The sequence below is a fragment of the Strongylocentrotus purpuratus genome, unplaced genomic scaffold (genome assembly GCF_000002235.5).
Source record: "Strongylocentrotus purpuratus isolate Spur 01 unplaced genomic scaffold, Spur_5.0 spur5_scaffold_15, whole genome shotgun sequence".
Lineage (NCBI taxonomy): Eukaryota > Metazoa > Echinodermata > Echinoidea > Camarodonta > Strongylocentrotidae > Strongylocentrotus > Strongylocentrotus purpuratus.
In genome coordinates, this window is record NW_022145600.1 from 2767674 (window position 1) to 2794822 (window position 27149).

General features: G+C 36.3%; 1 protein-coding gene across 1 annotated transcript; it reads right to left on the reverse strand.

The window, feature by feature from the left end:
* Positions 1-2427: 2427 nt before the first annotated feature.
* LOC574617 (aminopeptidase N) lies at positions 2428-27149 on the reverse strand. The gene is made up of 19 exons (XM_030985346.1): positions 27073-27149; positions 20739-21151; positions 19317-19636; positions 17953-18229; positions 16731-16851; positions 15952-16106; positions 15262-15375; positions 13135-13269; positions 12175-12306; positions 11613-11788; positions 10887-10978; positions 10137-10270; positions 9082-9285; positions 8232-8314; positions 7412-7552; positions 6553-6720; positions 6115-6255; positions 5276-5357; positions 2428-4359 (listed from the first exon to the last, which is right to left on the reverse strand). The coding sequence occupies exons 2-19, from the start codon at positions 21126-21128 to the stop codon at positions 4204-4206; spliced, it is 3021 nt and encodes a 1006-aa protein (XP_030841206.1). The 5' UTR covers positions 21129-21151; positions 27073-27149; the 3' UTR covers positions 2428-4203.

The following is a 27149-nucleotide window of genomic DNA, read 5'->3' on the forward strand; positions in this document are numbered from 1 at the left end:
GCAAATCTAACCCTTAATGGCCCCTATATTGTCCACGGCCCCAAAGAACTCCGAACCACGACACAAGTGGAATAGAGTGGTGAAGTGTGACGTCATCAAAAACTATTTTTAGAATTTCTCAATTTGAACTTCATTTTCCGAAAGAGTATCAAAAGTAATGTCCAGTTTTTATTCAGATATGACCCGGAATATGACCTTCTGAATTTCCTATAGGAACTCGATGTTATTTTGCTCTGGTTCATAACCTTCTCAAACCTTTCGTTATGATATCATCCTCTGTTTCTCCCTTCTATAATAACCTTTCCTGACGGTATTCTCTGTTTCTTCCTTTTATAACCTTCTCTTATGTTATCCTTTTTTATTCCTTCTATAACTTTTCCCTATATATTATTCTGTGTTTCTTCTTTCTATAACCTTTTCTTATGGTATCCCTTTTGAAATCCTTCTATAACCTTTACCTATATGTCATTCTGTGTTTCTTCCTTCTATAGCCTTTTCTTATGTTATTCTTTTTTTCTTCCTTCTATAACCTTTTCTTATTTTATTCTTTTTTTTTCTTCCTTCTATAACCTTTTCTTATGGTATCCTTTTTTTCTTCCTTCTATAACCTTTCCCTATATGTTATTCTGTGTTTCTTCCTTCTCGATCATGCTCATGGAACCAATCACTTACGAAGAGTCTTTATAGGCTACTATTCAATGATGAATTTAATGTACAAACTATTGCAGTGAAATGTATGTTAAATGGTCAACTTTTGATGCTACGAGCCAAAGTTCATGATATGGAGTTATTGCTAATAAATATATGTATGCGCCTACTCAAAAGCAACATAGAGAAGGTTTCTTTCGAAAGTTAAATTCTGAAATGAATAAACATTATATCAGTGACCCTGAGTTAAGTCTATGGGGAGATTGGAACTGTGTGCTAGACGTACAGCACAAGGATTTACCAGGAGCGGTAAAATGAGATATTACCAGACACCCGTACATCTCACAAAGTTTATTACAAGATATGCTCTATGCGATGTCTGGAGACTAATGCATTTAGATATCAAGCAATACACATGGAGAAACATATCTCTCAAGAGAGCTTCGTGATTGGATTTTCGGCTTGTAACTAAACAAATTAAGATAAAAACATAAAGTACTGATATCCGACCTGCAATCAGAACTGATCACAGTGCTATATCAGTTAAGTTTTGTATCAAACAAAATGAGAGAGAACCAAGGTATTGGAAAATGAATACCGACATCCTAGATGATGTAAATTACAAAATGAAAGTTTCGGAAATTATCCATTCTCTCTTAGGTGGGAAATTTTCAAGATTAGAATTCGTGAATTTTCACAACAATTCTGCAGAACAAGCACTCGATAGGAAAAATGATAAGTTTTCATTAGACAAGAGATTGTGTGAACTTGAAAAACAAATTTATGTCAGTATACCTGATCAAGAAATAGAAAAAGATTACACCGATACAGAGGAGAGGTTAGAGAAGATCTACAGTATAGACATGCATCTAGAGGAGCTGGAATCAGAGCTCGTATTAGGTGGATGGAAGAAGGAGAGAGAAAAGTACCAAGGATTTTTAAGAGACGGAGTCCTATCTGGCTCATATACCGCCAGGAGAAAGTATGTCAGGCATGCGCTTAACTAACCTACCTCGCAGATACGTAGACAAAAGATTCCTGCCTACAATTATCTCGAAATGCATATGAATTTCAAAAAATCAAGATTAGATCTATCAAAATCTGTATGAAGTATTCCACAATCAAGAGATCTCATCGCAGCTAGATGTTGATGAAAAACGGTCTAAAAACTGTCAAAATGTCTCCTTGATTCCCGTTATTTTCATTGCTACATACATTTAAAGCGTCTTGCCACTTTAAAAAAAGCTCTTTACTCAGTAATATAACGTGATGTACTTAATAATTCACGAGTCGACGTATCATGTTACTCTTCAAATTCTGTATAACCCTACGGTGCTCTTTGTTTTCGGCGACTTTAGATACTCTACATACATTTAAAGCGTCTTGTCAATTTAAATAAGCTCTTTACTCAGTAATATAACGTGATGTAATTAATACTTCACGAGTCGACGTATCATGTTACTCTTCAAATTATGTATAACCCTACGATGCTCTTTGTTTTCGGCGACTTTAGATACTCTATAATAAATGTATTACCTATATTATTCAAATTTCATATTATTCACTCTTCTAATTAGTTTACACCACACGAATAATAAACCGCAATAACGTATATTAATCTGTCATGAAAGTTTGTTTTTATTCAATGTGAATAATACATTTTTCATCAAAAAACAAATTCACTTCATAATTTATAATCATATCACTCAATATACGTATTAGAATTTTGTTGATAAATGCAAAATTTTAAGGACAAAAAGTAAAGACTAATGATGGGCACTATACTGCTACCCATCTAATAAATTAGATTTAATTTTCAAATGCACAATGTCGTTTAATATGATTCATTGTAGATGAAATATATCAATATTTTGATTTTATTTCTACAACCTTACTTTATTCAAAGTAACCATAAGAAATATATTTCAGTTATCTAATATGATACAGCAAGAAGCGCTATCTTCCGTAGCCATCACAGTACAGTAAGTCTTTACGAAAACTAGTACGTTTCTGCATTCTGGCAGGACCTATTTCCCAAAGAACCGAATTACGAGTCGGCTCTATCTACAGCCGCCAATAATATTCCATTACACAAAAAGAAATGCGATAAAATGTTAATAATGAGAACTTTTTAATTCAACTCAAATAAAACAAACAGTTTTTTAATGATATGAAGCTATATTAACATTTATAAAGCCATTTTCTAGTAAGCGATGATTGATTCGTGAGCAACGACTTAATTAAGGAAATGTGAACAAACAGAATATAATATAAGCATGCTGGCCTAAACGAACTTAACTTCATGTAAACCCATATGACGATTTCACTGACTTCAATGTCTTTTCGCACAGTGTTTACAGACTAAGACGCTCTTTGTCATTCTTATTATTCGTTTTTGTTTCCTTTTGGGTTTTATTCCTTCCAAACCTTGTCAGCGAATGTTACCTGATGACCACCCCCCCCCCCCCCCATACATACACACACACACTCACTCACAACGTTTTCCCCTAAATTTAACATGCAGTAGGTAATTTGAAAATCTCAAGCGAAAAAGAATAACACTTCGGGACTGTTTGAGATGATAAAGCAGTAAAGTATTGTTTGTTTGTCTGTTTTTCCATAGCACCGATTGATATGGAGCTATTTCATGCATCTTTCTGTAATCAGAAAAGTATAATGGTAAAAATGTAATAATTCTTGAGAGCTGTATAAAAGACATTGTCGCAATTAAAATACATCACAGCTCAAATAAAAACGTTTCAAACAGATACAACAAATATAAAGTAAAATACTTCAACATTTCAAGCGATATATATTAGGCATACTTCCTTTCAACAGAATAAAACTATGTTATCCGATGGGTTACGACCATAATTGCACACAAAATCGCACGAACTATAATTTCAAGCATAATTTGAACACAAAGGCATATGTTAACATCAATAAGCCTAACAAAGGCCCTAGTTCTCCCCAAAAACAACCTTATATACACGCAACTTTCCTCATAACTAAATTTAAAGCAAAGTTACGAGACAACGGCATGGGTCCTGCATGGGTCACTATCCCTTGCAGTAGTAACAATTCCATGTTATAATCATGTTGCATCCATCACAGGGTTTAACTTTACTTGATAAATAGCAAGATACCCACATATCCCAACAGCTACAAGGGCACTTTTTCTTTCAAATCAAAGGATAACTTTGCCATCTGTTTTTAAAAGCCTATACCGTTTTCATTACCTGCCGCCAATTAAATACAAAAATCATGACCTAGCTTTTGCCACGTTGGGAGTTTGTACTTCTGCCAACTTATTTACAGGAAAATGCAATTTATTTTTTAGGCTTTTCATGATCAGAGGTACCATACTGCATTTTCTCAATCATTCCAACTCGTCATTACTCCAAATGTCAATTCTAAACATTACTCTGAAAACATCCACCACCTTCTTGCTCTTCTGGTAACGATGGTGATGGCTATAGAGACAAGCGAGGAGAAGGAGGAAGAGCAGGCGGAGGAGAAGAAGAAAGAGGAGGAGGAGGAGGGCGTTCATCCCGTTTACTCCCCTATAGCGGGGGCGGCATCTTCGAACCAATCTGCCACGGTATCTGCACTGGTACTCATCCACGCGATGTTAGTATTTGCTACCTCTATCGACTGCTCATATGCGCGCGTTGCAGACCCAAAGTTCTTGCCTTCCCCGAAAGCCATAAGCTATTTTTTTAAAAACAGAACAGAAAATGAGAAGAAAAATATGACTAAAAATGAAACGATTGAATAGAAGCAGCGACAATGTTAGGATTTGATAAGCGGGAGGAGCTCCCTGACCCAGGGGAAGGAAAACGTGTGCAACTTAAACAATGTCTTGTGCAGATGAGAAGAAAGTTTAACCAAGATCCAAAATGAGGGAACTTATTCAATTTTGTCCTTTTCATCAAAACTCATTGGGAAAGAGAAATGAATCACTTAAATGTTGTTTTTTTTGCTCTAAAAATATTTGCTACCTCTATCGACTGCTCATATGCGCGCGTTTCAGACCCAAAGTTCTTGCCTTCCCCGAAAGCCATAAGCTATTTTTTTTATAAAAAGAACAGAAAATGAGAAGAAAAATATGACTAAAAATGAAACGATTGAATAGAAGCAGCGACAATGTTAGGATTTGATAAGCGGGAGGAGCTCCCTGACCCAGGGGAAGGAAAACGTGTGCAACTTAAACAATGTTTTGTGCAGATGAGAAGAAAGTCTAACCAAGATCCAAAATCAGGGAACTTATTCAATTTTGTCCTTTTCATCAAAACCCATTGGGAAAGAAAAATGAATCACTTAAATGTTGATTTTTTTTGCTCTAAAAATAAATTCAAATAAAGGGGGAAATTGATATTTCAACCAAGAAAAGCACAGTCTTAACAGACTAGGTAAGCAGCTGTTTGGGTGAGCAAGTGGGTGATCCCTTTGCCCCCCCCCCCTCCCTCCCGGACTCAATTAAAAATCAAGACTTAAATTGGCCTTACTTCTAGCTTTTATAGGATATATGAAAAGGCTAGAATTTTAAATTCTGGAAATACTGATGCCGTGAATTTCAAACCAGCACCCATGTCATGCATAAAAAGACAATCACGTTTATACGTACCTCTTCTAGTTCAAGATCGGTATTAAAGTCTTCTGTTATTTCCGAAATGATATAACTGAACGCACTTAGACTTTCACCGTAACTGTAATAGGTAGGTTATAAAAAAAGATTAAAAATCACCGAGATAGGTGTTTATTTTTTAATCATCAAATTTTCATTTTGTTTTATTTCTCAAAACTCTTAAGTCTCGTTTGCATACACAATAGGGACTTTTCGATTTGCACGTCGACATAGTGAACTGCTTCGCATGAAAAGGACGTCACACGTAGCAGTCCACTATGTCGACGTGCAAATCGAAAAATCACTAATGATAGTATCAAAACGGTTTCCACATGTACATGTGCTTGACTTAATTATTAAACGTTCGAAATTTATATATTTTTTAAATAATCGTTTTGAGTAGCTAAAATAAATGTTATGATAGGCACAATTACATGTCGTGAATTACATTAGGGTCTATTCACAACGAATCACTTATTGCACTAATTGCACCTCAAAGTTGTATTTTTTTTCTTCTTCAAAACCACCTTGATGCCAAGGTGGGCATTCTCTTGAGAAGAAAAAAAAATCAAAAACGAAATTGAAATCAAGTATTTATTGTCCATTTGGAAATCTGTTTTTAATTGGTAAAAGTTTACAGAGATCAATTTACACAAAAGAAATAATTATAATCATAGACAGTTACAGTAATGGTAAACTGAATTCAAAACAGCTTAAGTTTGATAAGGTACTTGGAAATGGGCGAGATATTCTTGTTTTTTCGGAAAGGACAGTCTGTGCGGAATAGGCAGTTAAGTATAATCTTATGAGAATCAAAGAAAATGCATGTAGATTCTTACTATTGTTTGTAGGTTTCCCAATTAGATCGCAGATAATCCCAAGCAATGGAACGTCCAATGTAGTTCCGTGATACGTAGACGATGACGTAATATGAATCTTGGGAACGAACAAGATCTTCATCCAGGGAGTAGTCTAGATACCTACAGACACCACAGAAAACGAGCAAGGAAGAGAGAATGTGAAGTTCTGTAAATAAATGTCAATAACTCAAAGTACAATGTTGCCCATACAATTGGAAGAAACACTTCTTATATATTTCGATGAAATGGTCGTGACAATATGATTTATTCGTGATAGATAAAGATTAAATCTTCTCAGAACTTTACTGACCAATGGCTACCCGGGTATTCATAATCATTTTCATAATTACAACATCAATCCACAAGATTATATATCTTTCATTATTACAAAACCGGTGTTATTTGCTGCTGTTTTACCTGCTTAGTATCCACGGTGCTTGAGAGTAGGAAAGAGCAAACAGCCATGTTGATTTCTCGTTGGCATCCAGGGTTTCTATGTACTTCCTCCAGCCAAACTCCCACTCCTCCTGCCCGCCTTCCTGGATACCATAGCAATATACCGTCGTCTTCAAGTTAGGAGAGATGCTGTAGAAGTCCAGGAAATATTGGGATAAATGGCGGATTCAAGTGATATAAGGGCATGCCCCCCCCCCCCCGAACAAACTTTGTCAATATATTTCATACTATCTAGATCAGCGTTTTTTAACTGGGGTGCCGCAAGACATCTCTAGGGATGCCGTGATTTAAAAAAAATATATATATAATAAAATTTAAAAAATATTATGAAATGACGTCGATTTCGTACTAATCAAATATCAGAAACCGTTAAGGAAAATTTAAAGGTAATAAAGTGCATTTCTTTTTCGCTAGCTCTCAACCTTTTGCCTGAATATTTCCATTTTTGAGCCGAATAGCCTTCTATTTGAAACATTAAAAATCACTCTTCGAAATATGCAAAGTGCTCGGTGACATTTTGAATAATCCGAACATGATTTTATAAAGGTAATCGTAAAATGGAAAAGAAAATTGCTCTAAAGTTTGTTTCTCGAAAGTCTTTCCGATCTTGTTAAATCTACACGATCCGTGTATTAAAAAAGACTTCAACGACTATTACGAAAAGTTAATGAAAATCAATAAGCTTCGGACCATCATAAAAATTAAAGAAAGTCAATAAACTTTAGACCATCATTAAAAAAAGCTAATGAAAATTAACAAATTTCATAGACCCTCGTGAACAATAATTAGTAAAATGATTGATAAATGAATTTCAGCTTACGGGTTGATATCATAATCTGGTAAGTTGTCAGTGTTGTTCGCATCGTTCATCATGTACTCTTGGAAGAGAGCAGAAGCCTCGTCTAGACAATCTTGGTTGCGGTATTTACACGACGTGCCAATGGCGTTGACTCGGTTATATCTGTAGTGTGAGGTATTGAATATGTAAAAGGCAAATTGTGTTGAAAGAATAGGCGTGCGAGTATGTCAGGCAGAACAATTTAAACTAAGTTGGAATAGTCCCGATGCATCGGTGACTGCGAAGGTCTGTCAACTAAACTATCACATTAATAAAAGGTTCTTTCATCACAACCAGCAAAAAATATTTTGATAATCTTTCACTTGCGTGGTGCAAGCTTCGTCATGTTGTAATTTTTCTACTGATAATGAAGAAAGAACCAATTGGCAAGTTACATCATCAATCAGGTGAACCTCTTCAGTGATTCTAGAATGTATCATCAATATAGAATAATAATTAAGGCAATTTACACATGGTTTTGTATGAAAATTCGACATTGTTTCATGGTTTGAAACGACAAATCTCCAAGTTTTACAAGTAACGATTCGTTTTCATTTTGTTTGTCTTTGAACTGGAAGAGCGTTTTACGAAACTTGAGCGAAAATCATCTTTTGAAAAATGTATTACTATTTCAGAAGACGCCGAATGTTGTGCGCATCTCTCGACAACCCAATACACATGACCTTTATGATGAAAATGACAAATGATGGCCGGTAAGAGACAGAAGGGCGCTATATAACTCTGTGTCAAAGTGATATGAGTTAACGCTCTTTTTGCTCTCATGAGGCGCTTATTGGCTTACTGTGTAAGATGAGGGTCATTAACTTGGTCGTCGATCCATGTAAGATTGTCGTATAATGGCTGGATTTTCTCCCGCATGTATCTCTGATAAGAGAGAAGGAACACAAATGTTATAACTTAAATCGATATCATCAATTGTATATAATCATACTTCTTTCATAATACAGTCTATGCACTAGCGTATGTGAGGGGGCAAGGGGTAGTTTTCCCCTCCTGACTGATTTCCGACCGAGATAGATAAATTAAGCAACTTTGTATAACCCTATAATAGTTAGCAAGTTAGAAAATCATTGTAAGATGAAGAAAAAACATCTAGAATTAAAGAAAAATGGGGTGATGCTCCCCGTTCCCCCTCTCTCTCTCTCTCTCTCTCTCAATGTGTCTCTCTTCTCTCTCTCTCTCTCTCTCTCTCTCTCTCTCTTTATCTCCCTCTCTCTCTCTCTCTCTCTCACCTAAAATTCCAAGGGCCTCAAAAGGTGACTTCTTGACTAAAGGTATATGGATCACATTAAGCTGAGACGTTTGGCCCCTTCTGAGGCCAAGCTCTGAGTATGCCATGCACTTAGTCTATGGTTTTATCAATGCAGTCACATATTTCCATTATCTTATTACTATCGTTTCAGTCTATAAACGAGGGGGTAAACCCCGCATGACATGGGTAAAGAATCTCTTTAGTTAGTAATACATACAGGGTAAATATAATCAGAAAGGTAAATCAATCCAACATGGTTTAAAAAAAGAATAGGGAAAAATCATCTCAAAAAAATTAGTAGTAACATAAACATGACGGTGACAAAAGATTATTTGACGCCCCTCCCCTTTCAGTCAATCCTGCATCGGCCCCTGTATACCTCTAGCGAGCCGTAACCATAATGCCTGCTGAACATATCAGTGATGTACGAGATAACACTAAGGAGTGCCTCCCAAGGTACATAGTCATCCTCGTTCTCCATGTAGAGGGTCAGATCAAGAGCGATGGGGTAATCCACACGCCCCACCCGAGCCAAGTTGAAGGCATCATTGATGAGCTGGGCGCGGTTCTCGATTGGGATTACCTTGATAAAGAGAGAGAGAGAAGAAATGTTTAAGAGTATTTGACATAAAACTTACAACTAATTTAAGCTAAGGTAGATTTGGATTTCACTTTTAATCGAGTAATAATAATTATAATAATTTAATCAGTTAGTCTGCATGTACTATAATACGATCAAAACAATTTGGAGAGAGCCTGTCATCATCTGACCGAAGCTGCAAAATAAGTTTAACCAGCCCGATCTCAAATTAGCCAGCTAATTTGCGTTTTCATCAGCCCACAGTTGCAATTAGCGGGCTATTTGGTCGAGAAAATATCCCGCGAAATCTTCCAAAATAGCCCGCTATGTGGGAAATAGCGGGCTAATTTGCGCCCGTTTGAGATGAGCGTATCGAATCTCGTGAATACGCAATTTCGAGCTTCGGGAAATTATACCGAGTCTGAAAATAGCGGGTTATTTTGCAACTTCGGTCTGATGAAGACAGGCCTTATAGAGGCAGTTAATTTTCACCTTCAACCACCTTCAATTCCTAGCACTATACACATTTCTAACAGCATCTAATTTAAAAAAAAAAAATCCGATTTGACGTTTTGTTTTTTGTTTGGTTCATAATTCCAAGGAAAAAGTTCCGTAATTTTTGAAAATAAAAGAAGGTTCATAATTCCGAAAATGAAACAAACAAACTAAATGAAAACAACAACAAAAAGACCCATAAGACCAACCGGTTACATGTCTTTTTCCAAAAGGTTCATAATTTTAAGGGTTTCATTTTTTTCAAAGGTTCTTTACTACGAAGTTTCTTAATTCCGAAAATTCATAATTCCGGAAACCAAATAAAACCGTGTATCCTTTTCGGAATAGCGTCAGCTTACCACATGACTATCTACTAACTGTTGGCTGAGGCGAGCCCAGTTTTCATCGTCATAGTTCACTCGATAAAATCCGTACTGCTGAATGTTAGCGAGAAACCAATCGTTTTCCATGGGGGATGAGAGGTGTACGAGGGCTGCAAAAAAAAAGAAATTGGACGAGAATTGAATGATAAGATTTAAATCATACAGTTTCCCTCTCTTTCAATCATTATATCAGGTTACCATAGAAGAAAAAGGGAAGCTTTGTTTATTAATACGGACCGCCATTGAGATAACATTCTAGCTGCAACTATTATGTAATAATCAAAGCAACAATGGCCTTCATGGATTCACATGCGGATTCTGATTACCGATAGAGCCCCCCCCCCCCCGCCCCCGCCCCCACCGCCCCTCCTTTTCCCTCCATTAAAAAAAGGATCTTGCATCCTCCATTCCGAGACATTCCAGGGCCGAAATATGGGCTGCAGAAAATTAATTACAAAAATGAAAAACTTTCGGGAAATTTTCTTTGCACAAACCATCTTACCCTCCGACCCTCCTTCTCTCCCTTCCTACTGAAAAATATCTATTTTTGGTCCCGAAGCCATTTTCCTTGGAAACATGTCTGTCGGAAAAACTTTCAGTCCCAACTTTTAGATAGTGATCCTGAATGGATCTATCTTCTTGATAGCTTATTACAGATCTACAGATTACACATACCAAGTTACAACTGCCATTTATAATACTTATTGTTTGAAACAATAATCTTACTCCATGGTTCTTTTTCGATCCACGTAGCATTGGGATTTTCAAAATCTGCTCCTGTCATTCGTGTGTAGGTGAGGTAAACATACCACAGGTATCTAAGATAAAGCAGAAGAAACAGTTAAAATGAAATTGTGATTATTTCAAAACACGAAATGGTTATCAAAGTTCCTTTATCGGAAAGAACTCGCGGGGAATTTAAACCTGTCTTGTGATATATAGAATAGGTCATTTACAGAATCGGGCGAAAAATTCGACGGACTTTTTTCTGGAGTGTGCTTGTTTTTGTGTTACTTGGGGCTACTGTTGTTCTAAAACTTTAGTTTTAAAATAAAGATTGGGAAACAAATGAAGAAAAAATATAAAACATACTATAAGAAAAGGAAAACTATTCTAAGCAAAATTTCTCTCTCTCACTCTCTTCCTCCCTCCATCCCTACCTCCCCCTTCCTCCATTCATCTCTTCCTTTTTCTCTCTCTCTCTCTCTCTCTCTCTCATTTTCCCAATAGTGATCTTCGATTAAACAACATGATAGGAAACATAAGCAGGGGTGGACTGGTGATGGGGAGTTTGGAGAGTTTCCCCCACGGACCTAGCTTGAGGGACGATCGATTTATGGTATGAGGGCCGGTTGACAAATACTTTGGGGCTGAGTGGGCTGCCACATCAAAATTAATAGAATTTCATTCCCAGTCCACCCCTGAACATAAATGTTGCTTTTTTTAATTCACCCGACATCGCCGTATCTGTCATCGACTCCAGCATCAGGGTTAATGAGGAAATGTTCCTGTGAAGCATTGAAGTGAGTATCGTCAAAGCGACGGAAATCGACCACAGGAAAACCCATCTGTAGCGTCCACGTGTCCATAATCTGTTTGACATCGTTATTACCGATTCCTTCATCTGCCTGCATGGTGGAATAAGACAACAACCTTTGCGAATATGCGGTATAATATTTTAGAAGGGCATTATGCAATGGCATGCGACGGGATGATATGAAAGCACGTGCCCCCCCCCCCCCCAATCCCCACCCGACAAAAAATGGCGAAAGCGAAAATATTAAAAGAAATATTGATTTATTTTTGTTTAATGAGGAAGAAATGATGATAGGCAAATCATTAGATGAAGATACGCCCCTGCTCCCCTTTAATCGTTATCTTATCACTTCATTGATTGATTGATTGATAGATGATATATTCATGAATTGTTCATACATTCATAGTTATTGGGTTCTAGTTTTTGATCATTTGATTGATTAATTGATGATGAATCCACCATTTAAACAACCCATACCTCTGTAAGAGCCGCCCATAGATCATCAGTTTTGGCGTTATCCTCTCTGTACCTGAGTAGATAAGCGTTGAGTCCGCTCAAGAATACATCTTCTCCGAGAATGTCATTTAACATACGGAGGATCGAAGCTCCCTTGATAGATAAATCAAGATACAATGTAATTCAATTCAGTTTCACTTTATTAACTAAGAGAATGTTGCAGTAGTAGTAAGCAGCAGAAGTAGTAGCAGAAGTAGTAGTAGTAGTAGTAGAAGAAGTAGTAGTAGCTGTAGTAGTATTCGTAGTAGTAGTAGTAGTAGTAGTAGTAGAAGTAGTAGTAGTTTAGTAGAAGCCGTAGTAATGGTAGTGGTGGTGGTCGTCGTCATACTAATAGTAATAGTATATTTAGTTGTAGGTGTAAATTTTGAAACTGACGTAAACATTAATATTTCTAGCATTGATAATAAAAGATCTATATAGCTATAAAACTTCATGATGTCAATCAATGAATAGTTTTACAGATTTTATTATATATTTTTTGGCAGAATAAAAATGAAATTAATGAAGATTATTATTTTCAAATCCAATGTTATATAGTTCAAATAAAAGAAACATTTTAGAAACAATATTATGCACTACAACATCGCCTACATGTACAAAACAAGGAAAATGTTTACATAGTACTACCAATTTACTAACATGATCGTTAAGAATTTTAGGGAATCAACTTAGTGGCAATTTTAATTCCATAATTGTATTGCCTAAGTCGTGTTTAGATTATTATTTTGTCTAATGTCCTTGTAACAGTCGCACATTTCAATAAGTGACGCTCAAAGCTATTGAAATTGACCTAGGTAATTTAGGTTGATTTTCTGACAGTCTTTGTCATTGTGTGTCCTATATTATGAAAAGAAATGTCAAAGGAAATCTTAAATCATAATAATCAGATCATATCAAATACATTATGCTAACATGATGTACCTTGCTGTACGAAATGGAATCAAAGATTTCGTTGATTTCATCCGGAGAATTGACAGCAACTTGGACCGGATGTGACGTACCTAGGGCGTCAAGGTCAAAAACTGGCTGCAGATGCAAATCTACAAATTGTTCATTCTGTTGCAAAGAATCAAAGCAGAAGAAAGTGATATTTTCAATTAAATTTAGTTAACAAAAAACAAGTTTCAGGGTGGTAATGATTAGAGACGGTTAATATAAATTGTGAAGAGTGCTAATGCAGTTCCATTCTAGCACATATCCTTGTATGGTTCGTGAACGTGATACACCTTTTCCGTTTCTCTTGTTTACTGAATAGTATCAATCAGGTTTTCATGATGTTTAAACATCTTTGAGGGGGTCGAATCATGCAATAGCTCTGCCTTTTATTCAGACTCCTCACATTTCACATTGTATTGTTATTGCCTGTCGTATCTTCATTGAAATTAGAAATTATGCGTTTATTATCCATTTGGAAATTCGTTTTTCACTGGTAAAGGTTTACAGGTTAGTTTACAAATACAAATAATCGCAATTATGATAATAATTATAATTATAATCATATCCATTATGATCATAATATTAATAACAAATAATCATAACGACCATAATCATAATCATGTATGCTTCACTTGTACCACTTAATATACGCACAATATACTTATTACTTTGTACTTCTTCAGCTTGACTGTACTGTGGATCATTTTTTTTAAATGTAAATGTGGAACAATAAACTTCAAACATGACGTCATTATAATGACATATCTATGCATGATAACTTATCTCTAAAAGATTGCACCTACATTTATAAACAAATATGTTTCTACCAAATGTTGCTGTCAGCCGCCTTTTTTCTCACTAGCTGCGTTCATGATTGGTTTTTATTTTTCTTCCTTTGTAGTTCCATCGTGACATATTGGGTAGACCTTTTGACATAACTGTTCGATATTCGATAAAAATCTTTAGGATTTAAGCATGTAACACATCGCTCCAATTGCTATCCTCTAATATTATTTCTACTCTCTTACCCATTATCCATTGACCTTAGTTATACCCCAATCATTGATATCTGGTGTAATCTAGTAACAGCCTATTCATTTGTTAATAGATTAGCTATTCAATAACACTTGAAACCAACACTCGTAATTTTACTAGACGGAATTCAAGTCACCTTTGATATCATGTATTTCAATTACAACAGCAATATCCGAATGACTGCTAATACAAATTTGAATTCTTGTATAAATATGTCACTCGTACGAGGTTTTTTCTATCCAATTTGGATAATTTATATTCATATTTGATTCGATTTTTTGGGCAGTGAAATCTTTCAGGATTTCTGCGAGTTTTGTTTCCGTCATGTGTACTCAATTAGCCGATCTAGAACTGCAACGTAAGCCTAATTAGAGCACAATTTAAACCATTTTAACGCAAAAAATACCGAATTTTGTGAAAAAAGTTAATGGAGGTACATGTATGGAAGACAGAGTGTCATTTTCGACTCCGCCAACAATCATACTTCACGCCTGTACATATGAAGTGATACTACCGCGACCCGAGTAGGCTCCTGGGACAAATGCTCCGGCCTTCATTGTGTTAAAGGTATAGGGTTACTGTATTGGGGCCGGAAGTGGGGGGCAGGGGCGCTCGCTACACGCTACACTTAGCTACACTCTACCTGCTCGTTAATATTTCATTTTGAAAAACGTTTCGCGGGGCCTGTATGCAACATGTAAGAGTGGTGGTGATGCAGGTTTCTCTTCTCTCCCCCCCCCCCCCCCCCCCCATCCCAAACTGCTTCCGGCGCGCCTGAGGGTTAGGCTCATATTTTCAATTAGTTTTGATGTTAGCTTTAGGGTGAGGGTGAGTGTTATAATGCTGGGTCTAGGGGTGAAATTAAGAATTCGTCGAGTGTAGGAAACTGGCGCGTACCACTTGTCGCAGGAGCCAGTGTTTTATAACCGAAGTAGTCACACTACCATTAGGGACTTTTAGATTTGCACGTCGACATAGTGGACTGCTACGTGTGACGTCCTTTTAAGGCATTGTGACGTCCAATATGTCGACGTGCAAATATAAAAGTCCCTATTGTGGACTGGAACACGTACTCACCATGCCCCAGTAAGGCTCTGCGTATTCCACACCAAGACCTTCGACATAGCTGGCGAATCCCTCGTTCAGCCAAAGATCATCCCACCATAGACACGTTACAAGATTGCCAAACCACTGGATGTAGAGAGAAAGAGAGAGAGAGAGAGAGCTAATCAATCATTTTCTTTTAGAGGCGCGTTTATAATTGTTAAATGGCTATGCTAACGCATGCGTGAATGGTTTGATTCCAATTGCATATCATCTTAAAGAGGATTATTTTTTGTTTATGAAAGATAAAGTTTATATTGAATATTTATTCGAAAATCTGAACTATAAATAGTGTCGACTTTGTATCTTTCTTCGTTTGTGTTGCTTAATGTATTTTATATATCATATATTATTTATCATATAGCATTTACAGTATTATATATATATATATTTATATGTCATGTATTATACAGTAAACAACTTAATTATTCATATCCTTACCAAGCCTTGTAATGTTTTGAAAGTATGTGAAAAATTGACTTGTCCTGATTTAATTTTTTCTTGAGAATGTGACATATGAAAGCTAACATCTAAACAAAAATTCAACAAAGGCCTTGATTCAACCATTCCAGCTTTCATTCTTGAGTTACAGAAAAACATGAAATTGACAAGGGGTGTGAATAATTTAGTTGTTAACTGTATATTTTAGTTATTATTGTCTACCATGTGGGCAAGTTCGTGAGAGACGACTGTAGCAACACGTTGTTTGTTGCTAGCAGAGTTGACCCTGCTGTCGTAGAGTAGGGCAGTTTCACGGTATATGATGAGGCCCCAATTCTCCATGGCCCCAGCTGAAAAGTCCGGTACGGCAATCATGTCTGTAAGAGAGGATGGGCAATCACATATCAAAAGTGAGTACAAAATGAATCTCCATCTTCAAGCCTCGATGGCTCAGTGGTGGAATAGTGGTCTCGTAACCTGGAGGTCCCGTGTTCGAAACCAAGTCGATGCGCTAGTGCCCTTTGGAAAGGCATTAATCTTCATTACCAAGTCCCTCGTAGAGGATATAAAGCCGTCGGTCCCCTGGTTGCATACTGACAAGCATACACATGTTTTCTTACTCCAACAAGCCCCGGTGTTAACACGATCGCGAAGACTTTCAAGAACTCCACTCGAGGGACATTAAAATACCCTATTATAATATCCCTTTCAAATGTTGTTACGTCATTGTAATGTTCTTATTTTTATAATGTACTCGCCTGTGGGTTTTTTTTTATCATCGAAAGTCCATAAGATCGTTTAAGTCTGAGTGAGAACAAAAAATGAAATCCCATTTTCGACCCTCATTTATCAGGTAATATTTTGAAATGTATGATTATTCAATAGTTTTAGGGTTATTCAAATTTAACAGATTTGCAACTGTAATCATGGAAGGAGAATGTGAATGATGAAGATACAATCTACGCAATGAAAAGAGAACAATTATATGTCAATAACCATACCTTGTTTTTCAAGAGGGAAAGATATATTGAAATATTCTTCGAAGTAGGTGGTAATATTAGATCCGATGTCAAGAGCATATACTGTTGTATTCACCGCCTCCGGTCGTGACCAAACTCGGAACTAAAAGATTTAAGAAAAAATACAGATCTTGTATAAATGACAAACTCGAATCTGAAAGAAGAATGCACAAACACCTGGGAAGTGATGTACTTTATTAGGATAACTTATAATACAAACAAAAAAAAGCTCGATACAGGTTTTTATTTTAATAATCGAATCCACAGATATACGATATAGTTATTCTCCTCTTTGAGCACATGTTGATATGACTATGCCATTATGTCCTGGGGAGTGTTTCACAAAGATCCTAAGTAGAAATTAACCCTAAGTTGGACTTAAAAAGTATGGACAGCCATTGGAGCCTTAAAATGAAATATATTCAAAAGCAAAAATTGGAGTATTTTAGACTTTTCATCAATTCCACATCAAGAACATGAAATCTCCCATGATAATAGAAAATATGAATGATTTGAATCAACATTTTATGCCTTCTAAACAAAAATTACAAAATATTTTCAAGGATGCTAATGGCTTCCCATAAATTTTAAGTCCAACTTAGAGATAAGTTCAACTTAGGATCTTTGTGAAACACCCCCCTGACGCTCTACTTCTTTGGACACTCTTGTCTTGGGAATAGGTGTCGGCTACCCTTCGGATCTATTTTTTCAATAGGGATGCGGAGGACGAAAAGTTATATTCCACCAGTGGCGGATTCGAAAATTCCAAACATCTCTGGCAAACAAGAAGCTAAATAATAATAATTATTATGATAACCATGAGATGGTTAATGAATAATAATAATATTAATAATAATAATAATAATAATGATAATAATAATAACAACAACAATAATAATGATAATGAAAATGATAATAATAACAATAATAATAATAAAAAGAATGATAAAAATGATAAAAATTATGATAATCATAATAAAGAGGGGTATCACTCTTCGGGGTTTCTATTCCATTGCTAAACTCTCTGACTAGCAACTTATCACGTTATTCAATCCCGTATCCAATACTTTTCACTGTGAATGCTGAAACTTTTTTCCTGAGCCCCCCCCCCCTCCTAACCACCAGGGGGTGCTGCAACGGCAGCGGCTTCCCGACCCCTAGTTTCTATTGGAGATGTGTAATATGGGGGGGGGGCACAACTTACCCGAATTCCACCGTCGGTGTATGTTTCCGTATAGTTGAAGTAGCCGACAACAAAAGCTAAGAGGTAGGTCGACATCATGGGCGTGGCTTCGTACTCCGTAATCAGCCATCCTTCGGTCTCACTCTCATTTACGCTGATTTCGATGCCGTTGGATAGGGCGACCATGTCGTCGCGGTGCTCGATCTGGGTTTGGAAGACGGCCTTAAAGTCGGGTTCGTCGAAACAAGGAAGAGCGCGACGGGCGCTAGTGGGCTGCATCTGAGTGGTGGCTAGCCATCTAATGGGAGGAGAAAGAAATGGAGTGTGTGTGTGTGTGTGTGTGTGGCGAATGTCGTGCGAAGATGTGCGTGTGCGTGTGTGTATACGTGTGTGTAAGAGAGAGAGAGAGAAAGGGGGGTAGATATACAAAGAGATTGGAGAAAGATACAAAGACAGACAGGGGGAGGTTGACAGAGTGAGAGACGAGATAGATAGGCAGACAGAGGAAGAAAGAGAAGAAAGGTCACATGTAGAGTGGAAGGAGAGAAACAAAAGCAAGAAAACCATGTTAGCAATAAGAAAGAAAGATAAGAGAGAAAGACAAGAGAGAGTCAAAGAGAGAGAGAGAGAGTCAATGAGAGAGGGAGAGAGAGAGCAGGAAGAAAAAAAGGAAGAAGAAGATGATAATGAAGAAGAAGGGGGAGAAGAAGAAGATGATGAAAAAGAATAAGAAGACGATGATGACGAAAACGAAGAAGAAGAAGAAGAACATAACAACAGCAACAAAAAACGATTTAGAAAAGGAAGCAAAAGTGAGCTTATTCAGTTTTTTATGAAGAAACTATTTTGAGGGTGATTTTTTCGAAAATTCGGCACTATTTTCATTGCATTTAAAGGTTTTGGGATCGCATATTCCTACTTGAGCAACCCAAAGGAGTTTTTAGGTTGTTTTTTTTTCCATTACTTTGTGCAAACTCCTACAAACATGTCAATCTTACTTTGTAACAGCTACATGTATATACTTTAGTCTCAAATGCTTTTTGGGAAAAAATAACGAGACTTTATCGTGAGTCTCTTTCGTAAATCCGTTTTTCTTCATCTTCATGAGCTTTCCTCTAATATCCTTCTGTTTCTTTTTTGTAAACGTTTATAGCTTTTTCTTTGTAATTTTGTTTCTTTTGTGGACATAGGCCCTATTTTTTAATGTAATTGTAATTGATATTGATATTGTTTTGTTTTTTTCGTGTTTTTGTTACCTCTTGTAATCGACCGAGTTGCTGAAGAACAGACGTAAAAGCCGAATAGTGTTCTTTACCCGTATTCAAATAAACAAAACAAACAAGCAAAAATATATTGAATGATAATGAAAGAATAGGTGGACTCACTTTATTTCGCCATCTTCTTCGTAACTGCTACGATAGAACCCCGAGAGTCCGGTCCATAGCTCGCCAAGGTATTCGATTTCCAAGATGTAGTCTTTACCCTCCTCGAGCTCAGCAGCAACATGAAAATGGACGAACTCGTAAATGGGAGTAAACGAGTTGCTTTCGATACCAACTTCATTCCCGTCGCTATCAGTTAGTGTGGAGCTGCTAATGGTGATATTCAGCATATGCAGTGTCACCATCTGGGTTGTCGTATTACATCTAAAGTGTATTTTAACTCTTCCATCAAACGTGAATATACGATCACCTTCACCGAGGTCCTGAGGCATAAATTTTAGAAAGAAAAAAACTGATTAGTCTATTTAGCTTTCATACATCGGTCTATAAAATCGAGGTGTCGCGGTATTGGACTCTAAACCCAGGCCCGACACTAACGTCCCTTGGCAAGACATCATTCCACAGTTGCCGCTCTCCACACAGGTGTAAATGGGTCCCTGGTAATTGCTGGGGTAATAATAATTTCAGGGTTCTCAGGAAAAAGCTTCGTGGGTCAACAAAATTATCATTATTCTTATTTTCATATTAATAGTAGTAGTATTATCATTATCATATCATTTCCATCATCGGTGTTATAATATATTCATTTATGTATTAAGTTTTATTTCAGTAGAGTAGTTCCACTCAAGCCAAAAATAAATTTAATGACCTGCTTTCCGAGGAAGCCCTACATTATACAGGTACATAAAATAACATCACATTTAATACAAAACAACACAAATTCAACACAGAACCACGTAGTATAATAATTTTTAAAAAAATAAAAGGATGCTCTAAACGAGTACATTACAAAATTATTTTAAATAACAACAACAATAACCAGGGCCTACAGCCCATTTATTCATTATCTTTATTATTATTAAATTACAAACTATGGTTTTTAAATGAATTCATCCCCTTTGTTTAACGATGTCTAGATAGCTAACATAACCGTTATAATTATTGTCACTTCCAACCAAGTCTATCGAATATTCTTGGTTAATCTTATTACTTGTCAGTAAACGAATTGGTATTTGGAGAAAATGATAATTAGACAAAATTAGGAGGGATTAGACATCCCTGCATGGTCACTGACAGGTAATTATCTCATCAAATCAAGCTCTCAATTAACATAAGAAAAAGGGGACCATGGGGGAATCAACGGGTACCGCTTAGGAATTGTTAGCTGTATAGAGGGCTCAAGTAGCTACAAGTAGTGCAGTCCAGATTTAATTCTATTTTAAAGATATTAACCCATTGCTTACTGGAACCGGATTGTTCCTGTATTAACCCGATGGGAAAGATAACAATTCAGTGGTCAATGGGTTCAGACAAATGTATGGGGAAAGCACAAAATGTGATTTTTGTTTTCTTCTTCTTTCTTACGTCATCATAGAGGTATGGTTTGAGATAGAGCTCGTAGCTTTCTGGGATAAGATCGTATGTTAAACGTCCACTCCATGGCTCTGTAGTTGCATTTGGGGCTAATGTCGTAACGCGCGGTTCTGTCACAGGTGGTTCTGTCACAGGTGGTTCTGTCACGTGTGGTTCCGTAAGGGGCGCCTCGGTGGGTTCGGCGGTGACCGTCGTCGGGAGTTCTGGCCCGATAGGTTGCTCGCAAGAACGGTCGGGCAAGAAGGCGCACATACACCCGACGGCGATTATCACGGCGGCTCCCGCAATGCAGATAAAGACGATTTGGAACGTTGTGAAGAAACGTCCTCCGCCGCTCTCCTTGTCTTCACCCTCCTCGAAATTAAACTCTTCTTTAGTCATCTTATGGTCTGCTCACGTCGCTGCTGTATCATATGAAATGTAAAGGAATCAATGAAACAAATGGGTAACAAAATTGTACCAGTTTTATCTCCCTTTTCGACGGATTTAAGGCTCATTCAGATAATTTTGACGCGGTAGGAACAACAAATCCGCCGCGGTTTGATTTTTTAAATATTTTTTTTAAAACGTGTAAAATGAATGTCAACTGAGCGTAACACAGGTCCTACGCTATTCACTTATCTCTGCTTTATTAGATAGGAAATGTGAAGCGTATTACACTTTACGTCTTCATAAAAAACAATATTACAATAATTAAACGCCGCGGTTTACCGCTGCATATCTGGACAACTTCTGTTATGTATGACGTCTAGAATTAAGACTATGCATGTCTTGACTTGTCATTTTATGTATATGCATTGCCCAATGTATACCGCGCGCAGTTTCCATCGATGCCTTCATTGAATGTCCATGCTACAACCATGTAGTTTTAAAGTTACGAATAAGTCTTTATTTGTCATCTTTATTTGGTTGAACATCAACCTTGAACATTGACGGAACATAATAACATCATTTTGTGATGTTCAAGTACAATCGCTCGTTTTGTTAGTAGGCCTATACAGTCCACAGTCGTGAGACGATTGCTCGTGATACCTTGCACAGGGAGGTACGAATTCTGAGATAATTAAGTTGAGGATAACCGTAGTAGAAGTTACCGTCAAAATTCACATTTCGGAAGAGCATGTTCGGCACGTCATCACCGTCCCCCGAAAAGTGGGGTGACGGGATTACCCCCCACCCGAAACGCACCCTACGCTTAACTAACAAATCTCAATGCTTGTGCGAAATGTTTGTAATGAGGATTTAGTTAGATTTGACAATGTAACGCATATTCTGATGCAGGCTTGTTTATCAGGATTAGACACATCATACCCCATGATACCCCAATATGCCCCTAACCAGGTATCTGCAAACTAACCGAGGAAACAGAACGTTTAGAGTGATTTTATTTCTTCTTCTTCTTCTGTTAAATTCTCATTCTGCAACGCGTATTTTTATAGGAACATGACTGCATAAAATATGTTGCCCATATTTTCACACATCGTTTGCAAAAAAGCAATTTAGGATTACACGGTAACCTATAGACGACGAAGATACGTCTTCATCTACTTTTTGACGACTATCAGAACACCCCCCCCCCCCCCCTCAAAGAATACCCTCCTTATCTGCTTCTGTTTCTACACATCTCGTGAAACCACTTACATCTATATCTGCTTGGAGAACAAAGTCCGAAAATGCGACGATTGCTTGCGTGCGAGATTAAATTAACTAAAGTTCATTACCATGGTATCTACAATTGTACGTACAGTGAATATAAAATATGATAATGAATGAATTACATTACGTGTAAGTGTATCGATAGCGAAGGAGGTCTCGACAATACTTAACAAGTATGGTTATCAAAAATTCGAATTTGAATATTAGGTTTTCCGAACTCAACATGACATTGCCGATTCCAGCTTTGTAGATGTTTATGTGTTGGTCTTTTGATCCCAATTTCTATTTCTATCCCATTAAATAAAAAGATTCATATTTATTTAGAAGGTTGTACTATTACAACAAGCAAATAATGATCTGTCAATCGCAGTAGCTGATTCCACTTCGAAACAGAATTTAATAATGATAGGCCTACCCCTTTGTTGTATAAATAGCTTACTTCAGAGGTCAGATTCAGAGTCATGCGATATTTCATTTCTTTCTGATAATCAAAGGAATACATGAAATCAAATTTACGTCTCCATCCAAAATAATAGGATCCTATGAAACCTTTATCAATTCTCTGAAGACATATCTCTTCACCACTTCATAAATAATCAGAATCATGAACCCAATGTATTGTTTTATCTGTCATAGAGACATGCAATTTGCCTATGTGTTATGCGCTATATAAAAATTGTTTACATTATTGTTATTATTATCCATGATCCATGGAGGCAGGAAGTGAAACCCCCTGAAAGGCATGGGATCTCTGATTGGGTCGCCGGAGCTGCTAGCCTAAATAAGCATGACGCCATAATGTTTGTTATCAATGTTTACTATCTTTTGAATCATCGCGCAAACATCTCACATGTATATGCATGTAACATCAAAATGTATATCATCGGTACGAAATTATATTAACCGCTTGGCATTCATACCACCGTGGAGAATATGATTTCGATGGCCCTTAAATATTATAGATTAATAAAGTTAATGATTGTAAGCAAGAACAATGATAGTACATTGATATCAAGAGTAAAGGTCAAATGTACCATTGCTAAGCAGAATGTAATATCTTTCATGTTGGACTATGAGAGGGCCAGTCGGGTTAATTCCATATGTATTATAAATATGATTTTCTATACCTCCACGCTGCATCTTTGAAGGGAAAAAATGAGACCAGGAAAAACATTTCCTGGGAGAGTAGCAGATAACATCTTACAAATAGAATCAAGCCGACTCGCCCTCTCATAGTCTAACATGATAAAAAACATGATAACTAACAAAAAATACATTATCAGATGATGTTAGTTTCGTGGTAAATTGGAATGAAATATGATAATAACAAGGAACAATTGCTGTGATATGTTATTCATTCAAAGGAAGTATAAAGAGCACAAAATTAAATTGGGTATCAGAAGGTTATTCGAGATACTTAGGAATAGATTTTTCGGTTAACTTAGTAGAGATGGTAAATCATAATTATACTGAAAAAAAATTAAAGATATAAAACGCCAAATTATTGCATGGTCTAAACGAACCTTAACTGTCCTCGGAAGAATAACTGTAGTCAAATCTTTGTTGGTTCCAAAATTGAACTATTTATTTCTTTCACTTCCAGAACCGAATTCGCAAATTATGAAAGATATAAATCGTTCTTTTTATGCATTTATATGGAGTAACAAACCTGATAAAATCAATAGAGAACAAATGTGTCAAATGTATAATAAAGGTGGGGTTAAGATGATTGATATCTACATTCATGCTAAATCCCTGAAAATATCATGGATTAGAAGATTTGTAACTGATTCTCAGATAGAAAGTTTCACTTTTCACATGTTCAGTTCATTCTTGCCCAAAACCTATTTTTTTTCACCTGTATATGGGCTCACATTATTTTAGAAAATTAGCAGACTTGACTCCAAATCCATTTTGGAAAGAGGTATTTTTCGCTTGGTCAGACTTGGTCGAACTTCTTATTGACGACATTGCAAGTCAACCTCTCTGGAATAACCCCCACATTAAAATGAATGACAAAGTGGTATGTTTTGAGGCTTGGAATTTACGAGGAATACGTTTTGTGAACGACATCCTAAAAATAGATGGTTCTTTTTTTTTCATTTTGAGTTTCAGCGGACATTTGACATACAAACAAATTTCCTCCAGTACTATGGTCTTTGTAATGCAATTCGGTCAGTTTTTAAAATGACTACACATGTAGCTCTTAGTAAGGCCTTAGAACCTATCATTCCCGAAGCCGTGCACCTTGTGGTGAAAACAAATGTTGGTTGTTCACATATTTATCAGTCTTTGCTAAAAAAAAAAAAAAAGTAAAAGAATGTAAAGCCCTTACAAAGTGGAAAAGTTTTTTAGATTTTCAAGATGTACTTTGGGGTTCGTACTGTCAAATTCCATTTCAGTCAACAATAGATATCAACATGAGGTGGTTTCAAATCAAGATTTTAAATAGAATATTATACATGAAGGACAGTTTGTTAAGATTTGGTGTAGTGGCTGACAAGAAGTGTACTTTTTGTAGTAACAGTGATGAAACTATCATACATGTTTTTTTGCTTTTGTAACTGTTCTAATGAAGTATGGTCGAAGTTAGAGTTCTGGATATTTCGTAATACGGGGGAAAGGATCAAACTTACAAATCAAAATAAATTGTTTGGATCTTGCGGTAGCAATAATAATGCACTCAACTGTGTTCTGATGGTTGTAAGACAAGAAATATTTTCAGCTAAATTACGAAATCAACTACCATCATTTGATATAATTTTATCAGCTGTAAACCGTTATTATGAAATGGAAATATATATATACCAAACAAATCTCAGAGAGAATAAATTGAAAAAGAAATGGTTTCACTTTAGAAAATGTTTTGATCATGTACATGATCATGTATTTTATGTTTTTTTTTTTTATTTTTTTAATTTTATATTTAAAGTAATAATTTTGTCATAAATGTTTGTTTTTATCTGCCACAAAAGTTTTCGGCCGTGATGATTATTATCTGTGTTAAGCCATTATGTATGGAAATTATTTATTTAATTATTTTTATATGATATATGGCTATTTACTGTATATGATGAAACTTGTTTTGAAAATAAAGAACCTTGTGGAAGGGGGGGGAAATTCTTTTTTTTTAAAGAAAGAAAAATGGATTTTCACAGAGTCGTCGAAAAGAACTTTGCCGACCGAAATGACATTTATATAAGATTTTCACATTTTACAGAAATTTGGAACGCCCGGACCGAAGTGCCTCTCCATACCCTTCCTCTCTATATGTCTATATCAGTTTCTCTGACTCAATCTTCACAATCGGTAACATTCGACAACAGAGGCAGTGGTATACATTTATTACATTTTTATATCTTTTCTCAATAGTTTCCTGTCTGTCTACGATATATATTTTGCATTTCTCTCTGAAAAGTCAATCATACCAAATATTTGTATCTTTAAGCATGTTTTTTAAATATAAATGTATAGTTTCGGGAAATTTGGTTGAATATTCCGACACAATGCATGCTATGACAATATTCCATTAGGTCGGTTAGTAGACTTACTCTCTCTCTCTCTCTCTCTCTGAAGGCGGTGGCTCGATTTTTCATAAATGCCTCCCATATAAAGCTACTATGAGCTGCTCCAGAGATGACGATCGACAATAAAAAGTTAAGAGACGCACACAAAAAACATATTATTTAGGGTTGGCATTAAAAATTGAGGTTTGTCAAACGTTCCGTAACAATTTTCTCAATCTATTTGCTCGCTCGTAATCCTGTCAAAGGCTCGATCGTTATAACATTACATTCACGGTGCAATGTTCAGATCATAAAATGCTGCTAGTATTTAATGAAGAAAGTAATAATCAAAACGCATCTACACCACAATAATTTATTCATTAGAATGACAGTTCTTTCTCCTGATCGTCCATTACAGTATATTATTGAACTGACTCTGCGACACTAAACACATAATTTGTTATCCTCCATATCTTTGCCCCGATGGGCAATTTTTATTCTTATGACAAACACACACAAAATCGCATTTACATTTTATACAAACAATATCAAAACAATATTGTTATACATCATTCGAATACATACTTCAACATAAGCCATCCTAAAGGGAACTCATTTCTGTTTCCATTTTCCCCATTCTTGTTCCATATTTATCATAGAATACATACAGATCATGGTAGTGTTGTCTTTATGATCATAGGATGATCATGGTAATCATTATCGTATCAATTAGCACAAAACAAAATGATTGATGAAATTATGGGAAGATTAAGAAACAGAAAGTCAGAGAATCATTCACCAACAACCCATCTTCATCTTCCACCCTGTACAGGTAATAGATGGGTAATAAAATGGTATAATCATACACCTGCATTCTCGCATACAAACATCACAAGCATATATCGTCTGTTCAGAGCCAGAAGGGCATTAATTAACTCCATATTCAATTAAATGAGTTAACACCCTCCTGGCTCCAAACAGACGGCATTAACGCAAACGCCCACATTCTACTCAAGATCTCTCCATATGCCGCCAAAATTCACTCCATCTTGATTTCAAGCGCTAAATCATTTTTATTAAGAGGCTAAAGCTATGCATCATACCATCACTTAATTTAACGAAGGACTGAAATGATGTAAAAAAACGTATACAAAACAACTTACAATCGAAAATATGAAGCTGCAGATCCAGTTCCTTAATTGTTTATAATATACACCACTCTGAAGCAGGTGCCCGACTG